General features: G+C 43.8%; 1 protein-coding gene across 1 annotated transcript in view; it reads right to left on the reverse strand.

Moving 5' to 3' along the window:
* LOC122921922 (cholesterol 24-hydroxylase-like) overlaps positions 1-14,982 on the reverse strand; it is a 74,559-nt gene that overhangs the window by 14,634 nt on the left and 44,943 nt on the right. Inside the window, exons 12-14 of the mRNA XM_044272249.1 lie at positions 9,478-9,588; positions 6,853-6,941; positions 6,196-6,262 (exon numbers count right to left, since the gene is read on the reverse strand). Coding sequence (XP_044128184.1) covers positions 6,196-6,262; positions 6,853-6,941; positions 9,478-9,588 — 267 coding nt within the window. The remainder of the gene's footprint in view (positions 1-6,195; positions 6,263-6,852; positions 6,942-9,477; positions 9,589-14,982) is intronic.

Raw genomic sequence — 14,982 nt, forward strand, 5'->3', positions numbered from 1 at the left:
TTTATTATATATTTATTATTTAACATGCATTATTATATATTTTTACATTTAATATATTATACATTTCTTTATATTTGCATATACTGTAAGTATTGCTCTTCATTTGTAATTATATTCAATGAATATTTTTATATATATATATATATATATATAATATATATATATATATATATATATTTTGTTACATTCAGTAGTGGTTCTATATACTATATATCTATAGAAAAGATGGGAGACCAAATAATTCTGTCCTCATATCTTTTTGTTTTATATTTTTTACAACCCCTCTTTTTTATACAGAAAGCAGCTTATTCTGGTCTTGATATCCGCATGTCATGATAGACGATGCGCCTAATTTATGACGAGGTGCACGTCTCATCATATATTAGGGTCATCCTCTGGCAGTCCGTCAGCCTAAACTAAAATCTACAGCGTCTTCATTTGTACCAGAAAACTGGCGAAAATGAAGATAAATTTGTCCAGGCCTCTGGTCACCACCCTTGCCCTGCATGAGGGCACTTGGCAATGGTGTCTAAAAATTTGCAAACACAAGATTTACAACTCTTCTTTTTGGCAGAAATCAGGTGCAGGGCAATAAATCTCCCCCTTTAAGAACTACGGTAATAGCTAAACCATTCCTATAGCACTAATGGTCTTCATATGCAGATCTCTGTAGGCACCACAGCAGAACAGGCTTGGTTGGCGATGCCTTGCGCCCCACTTGTATGGCACATGCTTTCTCCCCTTCCTCTCCACCGCTCATAGACAGTAAGCTGTCCTGACCAGGAGTCCTCGCCAAGATCATGAGGCGCATGCGCACCCCCCAAACCGATGTCTGGAGCTCTAGTTACCTTGACAGTAAGGGGCCTAGCAGCAAGATCATGAGGCGCATGCGCAGCTTCACCTGTTGCCTAACCTTCCGGTTACTTAGTAACTAGGACACTGTACAGGAGTGACACTCCGTCTGATACTGATGAGTATACATGCCTGCTGCGATATATCTATATACATACATATATATATATATCAGTCATCCCTCAGGATACAATATTACATACAATGGTCTTTTCTGACCCATCGTAAGGTGAAACCAGACTCAACATACAATGTCTCAGATCCAACCAACCAAGGCCACTTCTCTGGTGAAATAGCTGATTAATTGCTAGTTATCAGTTGTTCCAGACTGTTATATGTAAGGACACTTGTGTTATCAGTCTTAGGGCTCTTTCACACCTGTGTTCTTTTCTTCCGGCATAGAGTTCCGTATTCGGGGCTCTATGCCGGAAGAATCCTGATCAGGATTATCCTAATGCATTCTGAATGGAGAGAAATCCGTTCAGGATGCATCAGGATGTCTTCAGTTCAGGACCGGAACGTTTTTTGGCCGGAGAAAATACCGCAGCATGCTGCGCTTTTTGCTCCGGCCAAAAATCCTGAAGACTTGCCGCAAGGCCGGATCCGGAATTAATGCCCATTGAAAGGCATGGATCGATCCGGCCTTAAGCTAAACGTCGTTTCGGCGCATTGCCGGATCCGACGTTTAGCTTTTTCTGAATGGTTACCATGGCTGCCGGGACGCTAAAGTCCTGGCAGCCATGGTAAAGTGTAGTGGGGAGCGGGGGAGCAGTATACTTACCGTCCGTGCGGCTCCCGGGGCGCTCCAGAGTGACGTCAGGGCGCCCCACGCGCATGGATGACGTGATCGCATGGCACGTCATCCATGCGCATGGGGCGCTCTGACGTCATTCTGGAGCGCCCCAGGAGCCGCGCGGACTGTAAGTATACCGCTCCCCCGCTCCCCGCTCCTACTATGGCAACCAGGACTTTAATAGCGTCCTGGCTGCCATAGTAACACTGAACGCATTTTTGAAGACGGATCCGTCTTCAAATGCTTTCAGTTCACTCGCGTTTTTCCGGATCCGGCGTGTAATTCCGGCAAATGGAGTACACGCCGGATCCGGACAACTCAAGTGTGAAAGAGCCTTTAGTTATCTGCTTATTTTTCTTAAATCTTAATTTTCTCTTATCTTGGATGACATTTTAGGGCTTTGGAACCTATTACAATGGTTTCAAGATACAATGGTCATCCTGGAACCCATTACTATTGTAACTTGAGGGACCGCTGTATATGTTTTTGTTATCTGATGATATATGTATTGATCTACAGTACAGACCAAAAGTTTGGACACACCTTCTCATTCAAAGAGTTTTCTTTATTTTCATGACTATGAACATTGTAGATTCACACTGAAGGCATCAAAACTATGAATTAACACATGTGGAATTATATACATAACAGAAAAGTGTGAAACAATTGAAAATATGTCATATTCTAGGTTCTTCAAAGTAGCCACCGTTTGCTTTGATTACTGCTTTGCACACTCTTGGCATTCTCTTGATGAGCTTCAAGAGGTAGTCACCTGAAATAGTCTTCCAACAGTCTTGAAGGAGTTCCCAGAGATGCTTAGCACTTGTTGGCCCTTTTGCCTTCACTCTGCAGTCCAGCTCACCCCAAACCATCTCGATTGGGTTCAGGTCCGGTGAATGTGGAGGCAAGGTCATCTGGCGCAGCACCCCATCACTCTCCTTCATGGCCAAATAGCCCTTACTTTCAAAGTTTTCCCTGTTTTTCGGCTGACTGACTGACCTTCATTTCTTAAAGTAATGATGGCCACTCGTTTTTCTTTACTTGGAATTTGTATTATGGCAAGAAAAAAGCAGCTAACAGTCTATTCAGTACAACGCAACTGATGGTCCCAACCCCATTTATAAGGCAAGAAATCTTATTACACCTGACTGGGCACACCTGTGAAGTGAAGACCATTTCAGGTGACTACCTCTTGAAGCTCATCAAGAGAATGCCAAGAGTGTGCAAAGCAGTAATCAAAGCAAAAGGTGGCTACTTTGAAGAACCTAGAATATGACATATTTTCAGTTGTTTCACACTTTTTTGTTATGTATATAATTCCACATGTGTTAATTCATAGTTTTGATGCCTTCAGTGTGAATCTACAATTTTCATAGTCATGAAAATAAAGAAAACTCTTTGAATGAGAAGGTGTGTCCAAACTTTTGGTCTGTACTGTATATGCATTAGTACGAAAACTCCTGTTAGACCGTATTGGATGCAACTTGTTTATTTCGTGTTCAAAGTTGGTTGCTGCGGCGAGGTAACGTTTCGGCAACTCTGTGCCTTCATCAAACTGCAACAAAAAAATAAATATAGTATCTATATCATTCAATATGACAGCGGATATTCAATGCACATTTGTATATAGGAAAAATACATAAGTGAAAACAAATGAATACATTTAAAGAAAAAAGGAAAAATTAAGGCATAAGAAAATAATAATAAATTGGATTTCCGCTGGAGTTCAAAGTTAAAGAACCTGTTGCGGCAAGGACAGTCAACCAGTGTCATCCTCTTTTTGTCAAAAAAAGCTGTAGTGGTGAGTTAAGGGAATCGCCCGATAAGCCATTATAGCACCTCTCTGTAGTAATATGCTCCTATCTACATTGCACTCAGTTTATTATAGACATGATGATGTTGGACCAGAGTCCCAGGGACGGCTTACCTATAATTAAATTTAGATATATTCCTATCCATATTGTATTCAGTTAGTTACAGGTTAATTGCAGTTAATTACAGGTAAAACGATGTTGGCCCAGTGTCCCAGGAACAACTTACCTAATGCCGCTTGTAGAAGAAGAAGCCACGAGGGTATAGACGCAGTTGTGAAGAAAACATGCAGTTGTACCGCTAGAGGATAGATGCGCCATGTCTAGAGTACTGTGGCATGGGTTTAAATAATCACGCGCTCTTCTGGAACCGGAAGTGCATCACGTGGAACGCATAGGATCACCGCGATGCGTTCCACCACCTGAAAAAGTGTGTTGGTGGAGCGCAGCGCCGTGCTGTAGATGCATGGGTACACCTCTAGCGGTACAACCGCATGTTTTCTTCACAACTGCGTCTATACCCTCGTGGCTTCTTCTTCTACAAGCGGCATTAGGTAAGTTGTTCCTGGGCCAACATCGTTTTACCTGTAATTAACTGCAATTAACCTGTAACTAACTGAATACAATATGGATAGGAATATATCTAAATTTAATTATAGGTAAGCCGTCCCTGGGACTCTGGTCCAACATCATCATGCCTATAATAAACTGAGTGCAATGTAGATAGGAGCATATTACTACAGAGAGGTGCTATAATGGCTTATCGGGCGATTCCCTTAACTCACCACTACAGCTTTTTTTGACAAAAAGAGGATGACACTGGTTGACTGTCCTTGCTGCAACAGGCTCTTTATCTTTGAACTCCAGCGGAAATCCAATTTATTATTATTTTCTTATGCCTTAATTTTTCCTTTTTTCTTTAAATTTGTTTTCACTTATGTATTTTTCCTATATACAAATGTGCATTGAATATCCGCTGTCATATTGAATGATATAGATACTATATAATTTTTTTTGCTGCAGTCTGATGAAGGCACAGATTTGCCGAAACGTCACCTCGCCGCAGCAACCAACTTTTAACACAAAATAAACAAGTTGCATCCAATACGGTCTAACTGGAGTTTTTGTACTAAATGTTAAAAGGGTTGGGAACCCTACTCCAGAAAAATATCCACTGAGTGCTACAAGGGCTCTGCTTGATCTATATGCAATCACATTTCATTAATGGAAGGGAAGCTCACCGAATGGTGTGTTTTCTGCCTTTTGCGCTTTAAAACTGTCATTTGTACTTGTCTAATTTTATCTACGGTCTCTATTAACCTGTGAGACCAGAAACGCGCTTTATATGAGAATTTTATCAGTTTGGATCCATTGCTGCTGTGGACGACATCATTTGGAAGCACATGCCCCTCTGATCCCCGCTGTGCGACTGGTTTGCTTGGTTGCTAATTCTCTGCCATCAGTATTACGTAGGATTAGTAAATCTGCCCCGGTGTATCCATGCTGTGTGAGCTAAGCAGCGACTGATACGGTGCACAGAGCATGCACTGAATAAAGGTGTTATTCACCCCGGGGAACCTTTTCTGCAGACTCCCCAGCGTGGCCGAGCCACCAAAGGAATCGCACTTGCCTAATCCCTGCCACTGTGTGCTGGCTCTGCAGGTCCCGTGTCAACATCAAGTTAGATGCAGGCCACGTAGCTGCAGCAGCACCCACGTGTCATGCACTCACTCAGAGAGACCCAAGACCTGCAACACTGGCATGGGAGCAATGGAGCTTAAAGGGGTATTCCCATCACAATGATCACTGTTAAATCTGTTAATGATTTGACAGTGATCATTTTTGTAAATACATTTTATTATCCAATTCTCACCCTTTTTGAGAAAATAAGTCCCCTCTTAACTGATTGTTGTCTTTAGTCTCCCCTGGCTACGGCCACCTCTCGCCTGCCGAATCCTGTGGCCGCGCTTGCGCAGAAGACTTTCTCCCGGCCGCGCAATGTCCTGAACGCGCACGCGCCATGATGACTTCTTCCTGGCCAGTATAGTACAGAGCCGCGAATGCGCACGCCGGCTCTGTACTATACAGGCTAGGAATAAGTCACCAAGGCGCGTGCGCGTTCAGGACATTGCCCGGCCGGGAGAAAGTCTTCTGCGCAAGCGCGGCCTGGCCGGGAGAAGACGTCAATCAAGCCCAGCTGAATCCAGGAAGTGAACGTCGCGCTCGACGAAGGCAAGTATGAAAACTGCTGATGGGAATACCCCTTTAAACGCAGCGGCAGCGATCAGTCAAGTGTGATTCCCGCCATGCTGGGAGGGTCTGCAGAAATGGTCCCCAGGACTGAACAACCCCTTTAAGCTTTCTTAGCCTAAGGGCTAATGAACACGACTGTATGTATTTTGCAGTCTGCAAAAAATACGGATGACGTTCATTTGCATTCCATATTTTGCGGTACGGAACAGCTTGGCCATAATAGAACAGTCCTATCCTTTTCCATAATGTGGACTTCCGTGTTTTTTGCAGACCCATTGAAATGGATTGTTTCCGTATACGGTCCGCAAGAAAAATAATAAACGGAACGGACACGGAAAGAAAATACGTTTGTGTGCATGAGCCCTAAAGCTGAAAATCCACTTAACTAACAAGTTATTTTAAAATCTGGTCTGTGGCCGTGGAGAGGCAGAGGAACTGAGAACTTCCTCCATCAGGACTGATGTGCATGGTTTACAGGTGACCTACCTGGGAGAATACCTGACCAAGACAGGAGCGAGGACCCAGAGCAAAAGGGAAGTAGCAGTAATATGGCCTGAAAGAGAGACAACAATCCCATAGTAAATGGTTGACACAAAACCTTCCCATCATATCACTGTCAAAATAGGAGCGGAGGAACAAGGCGGCATCATATCTGATGACATTTAATGTGGCGGAGGCTGCGGTCTGTATATGTCCATGAGAACAAAGGGCTAAATGGGTATTCCCGACATTTAGGATAGGTCCCATAGGATGGGGGGCCACAATGGAAAATATCTGCCACAATTCCACACCAAATGGTGCAGTTTTGTTGAGGAATTCATAGTGTAATTCTTTTAAAAACTCATCCACTTTTCTGCGGATTTTCTGGGTACACCGCTGTAGCGGAAAATCCACATCATATCCACCACATGTGGCCATACCCTTAGGACATAGTCACAGGAGGAACGTCACTGCAGATGTCCCGGTGTGTATGCTCCTTACATGGCCCCCGGTGGAAATCACGGTCATCTCAGATGCAATGCGACATTTCTGGTGGTAGGGAATCTTCTGTCTCTGGCGTCCGATCGGCCGGAGTACGCTTCCCCCCCCCCCTCCTCCTCCTCTTCCTCGCCACGTATTGTATATATTCTCTATTTTACTCACTTGGGAGCCGATGGGTGAAATCTTTCCGGATCAAACTTGTAAGGATCTGGAAAGAACTTTTCCATTCGTCCCATGACGTAGGTGTTAAACTGGAAGAAAGAGAGAGAAGGAACTGAAGTGTAAAGATGGAGTCTATGGGGGTTAAAACCTCCCCCTCGGCTTAACTGGTCATGTGACCATCAGCGAAAATAATCAGATGCAAAATGTTGGCACATAACAAATTTAACACTGAGAATGACAAAAAAAATAAAAATAATAACAATTAAAGGGCATCTGTCAGCAGTTTTGTACCTATGACACTGGCTGACCTGCTACATGTGCACTTGGCATCTGAAGGCATCTGTGTTGGTCCCATGTTCCTATGTGCCTGCATTGCTGAGAAAAATTTGGTTTTGCTATATATGCAAATGAGCCTCTAGGAGCAACGGGGGCGTTACCATTACACCCAGAGGCTCTGCTTTGTCTGCACTTTGACACAGCCAGACAAGATCAAGTTTTCGCTGCCTGGTCCTGTCCAGAGGGCGCAGCAGTTGCAGAGAAAGCCGTATGGTCGGGTTGGCATCCATCCCACAATTTGCCGGAACGGGTGCGGACCCATTCATTTCAATAGGGCCGCAAAAGATGTTCCGCATAATATAGAGCATGTCCTATTCTTGTCCACAATCTCAGACAAGAATAGGCATGGAGCCATGTTTTGCGGATCCGCAGTTTCCTCAGCTGTCTAGAGACAGGATGGGGGAATCTGTAGGAATTTTAAAACATCCATTCAGAGATGATGGCCGATCGCCCAGACATACACAGTCAACGAGCAGTCGGGAATTGGATCTGAGGGAACACATGACGACGGAGTTGTATATTTATGCGATCTGACAGTGTGTATTTACCTCTACTTTTACACGGAGCTGGAGCAGATTGCTGGAGCCCCAGCCGCTTCCAGTTACACCCCTGTGTTTCATCCTATATCTCATGTCTATAATCCTAGAGGAAGGGGGTGTCTTTATTTCAGCACATGCACACAGGCCCAAGTGTGGAAATCGGACACACAATAGCGGCCATAGCAGTAATAGCTACCATATCAACGATGGCGGCCTACGGCAGTTTCCTGTTACCATAGCAATAATGGCGGCCTATGGCTGTTTACCGTGGCACTTTGTCAATGGCACCGCTGTGTCCACACAAATAGTGCCATTACACAAAAGCTACAATTTGCCAATGAACAGACATTATAACAACGTTACTAAGTTTAAAACACAAGTTACTTCCCCCCCCACAAAAAAAAAGAGGAGAGATCACTCCCATCGTTCAAGTCCATCATTTGCAGGATTGCAGCCTGTAAGTGGTAATGAGACATACTAGACTATTAAGCCTCATTCATACCTCAGTGTTCCACGGACGTGTGCTGTACATGTTCTTCACGGACCCGTACCCATTCATTTTAACGTGTATACTCACACATCAGTGTTTTACTACAGTCCATGGTTTTAGCACCGAACCATGCTCTATTTTGTCCATGTCCACGGATCCATCACACCCATTATAGTCTATGGGTCCGTGAAAACCACGGATGCCATCCCTGTTTTACGGATCATTAGGAAGAGATGCTTTGAAAAAAAAATTTCAGCTGTACTGTGTCTGTGAAACACGGATGACACACGGATCCTTCACTGACCACCTTTTCACTGATTTGAGCACGGACATGTAAATGTCTTTCACACGACCGTATGGCTTTTTCAGTGTTTTGCGGTCCGTTTTTCATGGATCCGTTGTTTGTTTCCATTGTTTTTCCGTATGGCATATACAGTATACAGTAATTACATAGAAAAAAATTGGGCTGGACATAACATTTTCAATAGATGGTTGCGGAAAAACGGATACGGAAGACATATGGATGCATTCCCTTATGTGTTCCATATTTTTGCGGACCCATTGACTCGAATGGAGCCACGGAGTGTGATTTGCGGGCAATAATAGGACATGTTCTAACTTTCAACAGAACGGAAATACGGAAACAGAATGCATACGGAGTGCATTCCTTTTTTTTTTGCGGAACATTTGAAATGAACGGTTCTGTATATGGAACGCAAAAAAACGGCCCGTGAAAGTGGCCTCACAGTGTGAAGCCACCTGGATTATACATACTGAAGCTCCGGGTCCAGGAGACATGAATGATGGGAGTGATCAGTGACTGTGGTGTTCTTCTTCAGACCTGAACATTAGGCCTCATGCACACGACCGTTGTTCTGGTCCGCATCAGACCCGCAGTTTTTGCGGCTCGGGTACGGACCCATTCACTTCAATGGGGCCGCAAAAGATGCGGACAGCACTCAGTGTGCTGTCCGCATCCGTTGCTCCGTTATGTAGCCCCGCAAAAAAAATACAGCATGTCCTATTCTTGTCCGTTTTGCGGACAAGAATAGGCATTTCTACAATGGGCCGCCTGTTCCGTTCCGCAAATTGCTTCAGTGTTTTGCGGATTTGCAATTTACGGACTGCAAAAAAAAAGGAACGGACGTGTGCATGAGGCCTAACAGTGCCTCCCGTATCGATCTAGTTGGATCTCATATCTACATCTGACTTTGACTCTGCCATATGTATGGAGGGGGGGGGTCACTGAATATAACTCACCGCCAGTGTCACGCCTCCTGGTATCCTGATCCCTTCGATGATGGTATCGTCCTTTGTATAACGCGATGTCCCTGGGCCGGGTGGGTACATGCGCAGAGATTCCTTCAGCACCTAGAAGCCAGATAGGAAAATACATTTTTGCTTTATGCCATAAATGTGTATTAACAAAAAGACGAGGACAGTGCATTGTACTGATCTAGTGCTGCTAAGCAAATGTATTCACTATTGTGTGGCCTGTCCACATGGTCCAGTACGGCAAGGTGACTGCTGTTGCTGTGACCCAGATTAAAAAGGCTCTTTGCCTTAATGCAGGGGGTCCTGGTGGTCTGCTGGGAGGTATTGTTCACATTCACAAATGGTATTGTTCACATTGAAACACCAATTTGGCCACGTTTTTTGGAGAAGTGGGATGGTATGATGTGTGGAGGTAATGCAAAAAGATTCCAGCACTCCAAGGAATTATGATGGGACCTTCACCGCAATAAAGACACAAGAGGAAAAGATCCAGTAAGGTAAGCGAGGGAATCATACAGATAAATGCCCATCTGCCTGTGTGATTCCACACTCTCCGGGTGCTCATTACCTGACGCAATCTTTTCCTCCTGCGGCTTTATTGCGGTGAAGGTCCCTTTGTCGCCGCTAGAAGATAAATCGTGAATTGGAATCTTTGTGCATTGCATCTACGTGGTGAGGAACCTATCCCTAGCACCAGCAATTGCCGAGTGCCACAAGATATCTCTAGGAGGAAATGATGGGTGAAAGGGTCTCCATTCTGGTGAAAGATTGTATTCTTCTTATTCTGAGTCGCAAAGGTGACGTATATGTAACAGCTTGATGTTGGGTCAGGATTAAAGTTCCAGATGAGGGAAAGGGGATTATCAGATCATTCCCCAGTCAAGGTGAAACTTAATTTTGGGGGAAAGATTGTTATATAAAATCCAAAGGAAGGCCCATTTATGTGATCCGAGTGAGCAGGCAATTATCAGGAACAAAACCTGCCGGCGGCGGATCATGCTGTCTAATAACAATCTGCTGCCGGCAAACCACTAGACAGCATGGGGACGAGCAATGGCATTAGCAATCGCTTCTCTCCATGGAGGATATTGCCGCATGTAATAGCAGCGGTCTCCTCCACTAGCGAGCAGGCGATTGCCTGGAACACTTCCCTCCGACAATCGCTTGCTCAATCGGCCTGTGTAATACCGGCTCCAGGTCAGCAATGCTTTGACTTATTTGCTAAGGTGATCATAAAAGTGCTCATTAATAGGGGCAGTTACGTAGAGGAGAAGCTGTTAGAATATTCTGAATATATTTCGGGCACATTTAGATCTATAGGCCTCTAGTGAGGGATACGCCATCAGCCAACTGTATGATTTTCTTTGACGAAATGCCATTTGTGCAAATTTCAACTGCTGAAACCTGGAAAGAGGGTGTGAATTGCAGCCGGCGTTGGACCCAATGTCCAAGACCACATCTTCCGCTCTTGCAGCGGGGTACCTCAGGGATCTGTTCTGGGACCCATATTGCTTAAAGGGAACCTGTCACCGGGATTTTGTGTATAGAGATGAGGACATGGGTTGCTAGGTGGCCGCAAGCACATCCGCAATATCCAGTCCCCATAGCTCTGTGTGCTTTTATTGTGTAAAAAAAAATAAAAAAATGTGATACATATGCAAATTACCTTGAGATGAGTCCTGTCCCTGACTTATCTCACGGACAGGACTCATCTCAGGTTAATTTGCATATGTATCAAATTGTTGTTTTTTTACACAATAAAAGCACACAGAGCTATGGGGACTGGATATTGTGGATGTGCTAGCGGCGATCTAGCAATCCATGTCCTCAGCTCTATACACAAAATCCCTATGACAGGTTCCCTTTAATATCTTTATCAGCGAAATTGCAGAAGGCCTCGATGGTAAGGTTTGTCTTTTTGCTGATGACACAAAGATTTGTAACAGGGTTGATGTTCCTGGAGGGATACACTAAATGGAAAAGAATTTAGGAAAACTAGAGGAATGGTCAAAAATCTGGCAACTAAAATTTAATGTTGATAAGTGCAAGATAATGCACCTGGGGCGTAAAAACCCAAGAGCAGAATATAAAGTCAGTGACACAGTCCTAACCTCAGTATCTGAGGAAAGGGATTTAGGGATCATTATTTCAGAAGACTTAAAGGTAGGCAGACCATGTCATAGAGCAGCAGGAGATGCTAGCAGAATGCTTGGGTGTATAGGGAGAGGCATTACCAGTAGATAGAGGGAGGCGCTCATGCCGCTCTACAGAGCACTAGTGAGACCTCATGTGGAGTATTGTGCGCAGTACTGGAGGCCATATCTCCAGAAGGATATCGATACTTTGGAGAGAGTTCAGAGAAGAGCTACTAAACTGGTACATGGATCGCAGGAAAAAACTTACCAGGAAAGATTAAAGGACCTTAACATGTATAGCTTGGAAGAAAGACGAGACAGAGGGGAGATGATAGAAACTGCTAAATACATAAAGGGAATTAACAAGGTAAAAGAGGAGAGAATATTTAAAAGAAGAAAAACTGCTACAAGAGGACATAGTTTTAAATTAGAGGGTGTGGGGGTCGGCTCCATAGTAGTAGGCACAGCAGTCAGAGACAGTGACACAATGGCACAGTTCACACAGGGATTTGCCTGTTTTCTTTATTTTCGTCCACAAACAAAATATAAGACCTTTACATTCAGGCAAAGATACAAAATAAATTCCTGCTCGGCTGAGCACTAACTAAACAGAAAAATCACCCTTTCTATACGGGCGGCCTACTACCAGCCACACGACACAATTCAAAATAAACTCACAGTGTCCTTTCTGTTGCTTTAGCAGATTTCTGCAGCAATGGTGAAAGCCAGTCCGTTCAACCAGTCCCCACCCAGACATGCTCATAGTGCAAACCTTTAAAGCCCAGAAACGAGCTGAGATCCATCACCTGGCTGAGAGCTCTATATGAAACCCGTTCTGGACAGGAAGGGAATGAGGAGCCCCACTACCAACCTGCATCCTCATTCCATTAAATCCAGGCCCGACAACACCATTTACCAAAGTCCTCAGCAAACTGTTTTGCTAAGGCAGACCAGCTTTTCCTGGATTTCTGATATCTCACCCAGTTTCCTAGTTGAGATATCCACCTCCTGTAGCATAGTACATGGTATATGAAAGAAACCTAGGGGAAATATAACGATTCGCTACTACTTTTCCAGTCACTCTCTCACAAGGGGCAAAGGTTTAAAGTAATATAAGGAAGTATTACTTTACTGAGAGAGTAGTGGATGCAGGGAATAGCCTTCCTGCAGAAGTGGTAGCTGCAAATACAGTGAAGGAGTTTAAGCATGCATGGGATAGGCATAAGGCCATCCTTCATATAAGATAGGGCCAGGGGCTATCCATAGTATTCAGTATATTGGGCAGACTAGAGGGGCCAAATGGCTCTCATCTGTGACACATTCTATGTTTCTATGATGGAAAACCAGTTGAGGTTTGTAACGAATGCAGTGAAGGGTCCGGGTACAGCCACGCGGTCAGGTTTTCTGATGTAGTTTTAGAAGCCAAAGCCAGAAATAAATTATAAAAATAGAAGTCGTATCCGTCCTTTATACCTTTTAGGATCCACTCCTGTGTGTAACCTCCTAAATCAGTTTCCAAGTAAGCATACCACCATCAAGGGCATCTGCCCCAAAACCTAACCATACTTTATTTGCGAAAATGAGTTCCTCTAATCCCAAGAAATGCTTATTTTTATGAAAATACGGTTTTCAGCGCACCGTGGATGGGGCCGCTCTATTTTATGGACCATCACTGCGCCAGTATCACCTCCCCCTCTCAATTAATTGACAGTCCCTGAGATTTCCTTTAGAGGGTCCGTTATCACCCCTACGGTTATATTAATTATAGATACATAAGGTACAGATAGGTTTTTAGTACGGGCAAAAATGTCAATTAGCTTTTTATTTTTACTAGTTTTTTTTACTTCTACGTCTGTGAATAAGGTGGTATCTATTTTTGAGCTATTTGACCAATTTATTCTAAACTAACTGAATATTTGCCCAAGTCCTGCTAACGTTATGGCCAACATACAGATTCTGCCATTGGATTTACATTTTAAGTACCTGGGGGGTAAACATATCTCAAAATATAGGGGATTTGGGGGAGCAGAATAGACAGCCATTGTTATTGAAGATAAACCTTGGGTCTTAAAGGGGTTGGCCCATCTCACACATTAGTGGCATATATCGCTAGGACTCACTTCAGGGTTTCACACTTACCTCTAGAATAGGGCCCCCAAAGTGAAGGAGAGCGCTCACGTGCTCCATAGGAGTTCTGAAAAAAGCGTAAGTGAGTGCACTCGACTATTTTCGGCTGTCCCATAAAAGTGAATGGAGGGTGGCTGCGCTTGTGCAGTGTGCCCTTGTTCCCTTTGGGGACCACCTCTGTGACCCGCACCTATCTGACATTGGTGGAATATTCTAGCTATAGGCCACAAATATAATAGAAGTAATACAGCATCAGTATTACAATCCTGGAATACCCCTATAAAGTATGGAACGAATAAGTTTTGAAATGCAGCAAAGGATCGCGGTTCCGTTTTGATTACACATAGGTATGCATCGGTTGCTTTAGGATGCAGATGTGTGGAATCAAAACGGAACAAACCAGATCTGTCGCTCAATGGGTGACGGATCCGTTGTTTTTAGAATCCGTCACTATTGACTTGCATTGTTTTTAGCGACAGATGTGGTTTGTTCCGTTTCGATGACCAGACACCAGGGTTGAGCAAATCATAGATCCGAAGTCAGTTTGTTAAACTTTGTTTGTAATGCTATTTCCGTACAGCATTTACAATGTATTTTCTCAGTGTAGGAAAACTTTGTGTCGTCTGAAGTTACGCAAGACTTCGGTATTCCTATCTGCGGATTTGAAAACACAAAAATATGAATCCGAGGTTGGATTCAGTGCTGGCGGGTACCTCGGTACCGAAGACTTCGGATTCCTATTTTAAAATGTTTTCTAAATCCGCAGATAGGAATACCGAAGTCATTCACCGAGGTCTCGCACAACTTCGAACGAGAAAACGTTTTCCTACATGGAGCAAATACATTGTAAATACTGTACAGAAACAGGATTACAACGTTTTTTTTTTAACTAAACTGATTGTATGATCAGACGCTCGATTCGCTGAACCCTACCAGACACAAAACCGCAGCTTGTAGCGAATGTGTGGAGAGACGTTAAATGTATATTAGGAATTGACGAAATTCTGATCATAAGCCCTTTGTGAGGAAATTAGCACCTGGGAGAAGTATTCTGGAGATGATAGGGCTTGTTACTAGTCAAAGACCTACCGTAAGTATTAGGCCTCATGCACACCTACAGCCAGGTCCATAAATATTGGGACATTGACACAATTCTAACATTTTTGGCTCTATACACCACCACAATGGATTTGAAATAAAACAAACCAGATGTGCTTTACCTGCAGAC

Source organism: Bufo gargarizans, chromosome 11, assembly GCF_014858855.1.
Source record: "Bufo gargarizans isolate SCDJY-AF-19 chromosome 11, ASM1485885v1, whole genome shotgun sequence".
NCBI lineage: Eukaryota > Metazoa > Chordata > Amphibia > Anura > Bufonidae > Bufo > Bufo gargarizans.